The sequence below is a fragment of the Limulus polyphemus genome, unplaced genomic scaffold, assembly GCF_000517525.1.
Source record: "Limulus polyphemus unplaced genomic scaffold, Limulus_polyphemus-2.1.2 Scaffold1777, whole genome shotgun sequence".
Taxonomy (NCBI): domain Eukaryota; kingdom Metazoa; phylum Arthropoda; class Merostomata; order Xiphosura; family Limulidae; genus Limulus; species Limulus polyphemus.
In genome coordinates, this window is record NW_013667387.1 from 161803 (window position 1) to 164694 (window position 2892).

At 29.6% G+C, this 2892-nt stretch overlaps 1 protein-coding gene across 3 annotated transcripts in view; it reads right to left on the bottom strand.

Moving 5' to 3' along the window:
• LOC106464908 (solute carrier family 12 member 6-like) overlaps window positions 1–2892 on the bottom strand; it is a 216691-nt gene that overhangs the window by 147589 nt on the left and 66210 nt on the right. For all 3 annotated transcript variants that reach the window (XR_002611853.1, XM_013925080.2, XM_022392719.1), the window contains one exon: window positions 1799–2034. Coding sequence is in view for 2 of the 3 variants with exons in the window: in XM_013925080.2 (XP_013780534.1) it covers window positions 1799–2034 (236 nt within the window). In the remaining variant the exon portion in view is untranslated. The remainder of the gene's footprint in view (window positions 1–1798; window positions 2035–2892) is intronic.

Genomic DNA, 2892 nt, shown 5'->3' on the forward strand with positions numbered 1-2892 from the left:
CAAATACTCAATATATTCATGGACAAATCTTTATTTTATGTTATTAAAAATACTTCACTAGAAAATATGAATTTTTGTATATGAAAGACTTGTAATATTAACTGAAAGACTGCCAAGTTTCGTTAAGATATACACACTACATTGAGAGTTATAAGCATTGAATCTATAAAGACTTTAAATGAGTAAAAAGGTCACATGGTTGGTCAAATTGACTGAAGCCATATTAAGAATGTTAATGAAATAATGCACCAAAGAACATACGAAAATAACATGCAAAAGCATACAATTTCCCATAACTATCACAACTGTTCTGGCTTTCTGACTATATGACAAGAGTCATTACAAATTCATCCAAGCTAGTCGTTATCTTTCCCATGGGAACAAAGGTTGTACTAAAAAAGAAACTGACAATTATCTGCAAGAAAAACAATGTAACATAATACACCATTTGATATATGAAAACTTGGCTTTCTAGTGGTTATAAATAATATAGTATTAAAAGTAAGAGATAACTATTGATAAATCCTGAATGAGAGGATGTGGCAAGTGGGTGTGGCAAGAGTGGGCTGATTTTCTGATGACTCTGTAACCAAACAAAATTGAAGGCTATGCAAATTATGCTTTGCTAGAGTGATGATAATATTATAGTAAGTAATTTACATTAAAGTTTTTACATATTGGAAGGGTGGTGAATAAATTAGAGAAGAGAGGGTGCAGAGAGAAAAAATGTCACATTTCTCACACTAGGGAAATTCACGATTTTCTAATATTGCCTTATAAAATTAAGAAACCTTATATACTAATAAAATACGGATGATTAGATATGATTTTATGCTATACTAATTTGTATAACATAAAAAAAGTAATTTAATTAAATATGGAATGTAACTCACTAAACACCTCGTGACATGCACAGTAAAGGATATCCACAGCAATACAGTTAATTAAATTTTGAAATTTAAGTATTTAAAAGGTCATGACATGCACATTTTGACATACTTGTAATGAAAGATTTAAGCAAACAAGTATTTTTGTGGTTCTCTAGCAAAATAAAATAAACATAAAATATGAAACATACATTAATTTACTGTAATGAAGAGAGCTATGCATCTTATGAGAGTAAGATATTTGAAGTTTGTTGATATGAAACTGCTGACTACCAGAAAATAGCACAAATCTGCTTTAAAAAAAAAAGGAAATTTCATTACTTAAATATCCTAGGGTTAAAACAAAACCAAAGAAAGGTTACAGAATCTAAACTAAAGCATTACAACAGTTACTGAAAAACTAAAACCATAAGGCTACAAAATGTAAATTAAAACTCAACAACTGTTAAATGAATAGCTAGAAATAAGAGTAGGGCTATAGAATCTAAAGAATAGGTTGACAACAAAATATTTAAAACCTTAAGTCTACAAATTCAAGACTAAAACCTAACAATGATTATTCAAATAGATAAAACTAAGGAGAGACCACACATTTGAAATAATGGTTAATAACAACTGATCAACGCACAAAACTCTAGACTAAAACCCAGTCATAATTATATGAATAAATAAAAACCAAGAAATGCATTAGAGATATAAAACAACATTCTGATAATAAATAAATCCAAATTATTAAAATTCTACATAATATAAACTTAAATCATAACATAAACGTTAAACTCTAAATGACAACATACACCAAGCTCTTCGCTCATAAATTTCATAAAAAATCACACACTTAACAGTGTTTGATTGGCTTTACATACTAACACTCTAAATACTTTATACTTTTAAGGAATGAAAAACCATACTTGAAATTTTTACTCCCATATATGTTTACAAATATGCCAATGTACACACAGAGAATCGAGACAATAACACAGAAGAGGGCTACAGGTGCAAACTTGCTGATAAATGCCACTCCAATGTAAACAATAATGCCCATCAGGATAAGAAGAATGGTTCCATACACACGAAAGTTATGATACATTATCTGAGGGTCCTGACGGAAGTCCCCAAACAAAGACAACTGGGGCACCAAATATACCTAGAACACAAGAAGAGCATTTTAATATAAGGTTCATTTACATAGTTTTAACAACTCACATAAGATAAATTACCTCACATTAACAAAGATGACAATAATTACTACAGTTATAATTACAATCATCATCAATCTAGGATAACTTATTAGTAAAATTTCAACAACTCTAGTGTAGGATTCATTTAGTAGTTACTTCACCATAAAAAATGTCTACAAGTCCAAAAACAATATTCAGTGTTATTTAAAAGAGAAATCTGAACAGTTGAAGGGATGTAAGTGACAACAGGGTTAGAGAACAGAACAATGTATACATTAATGTACATCACCTCATTATTATTTTTACAAATGTAATGATTAATAATTTAGTTACTTACAAGAAGGATATTCTTACAGCTCTATAAGTATGGCTTCCAACTAGGTATTATTCAGAAAAATAGTTACAGCTCTAATGATAGTAATGTACATTTCATATTTATGTATCAAAAAAACCTCTACAGCACTAATGATACAAGTTTTATATATGCTAACAAGTAATATATCCACAACCCTAGTGATACACATTTTATATTTACTTATCTGAATGATCTCCACAGTCCTAGTGACGTACATTTTATATGTACTTAACAAAGATATCCACAGCTGAAGTAAAGTACATTTTATACTTACCACAAAGACCTCCACAGCTCGAGTAATGCACACTTTAAGTATTAACTTACCAGAAAATCTCCACAGCTGTAGTAATGTACATTATATATTTACTTACCCAAAAGTTTTTGTTTTAGAGAAAAGCCACATTGGGCTATCTGCTAAATCCTCCAGAGAGAACCTAACGCTGCATTTTAGCATTGTAAGTCTGTAAAT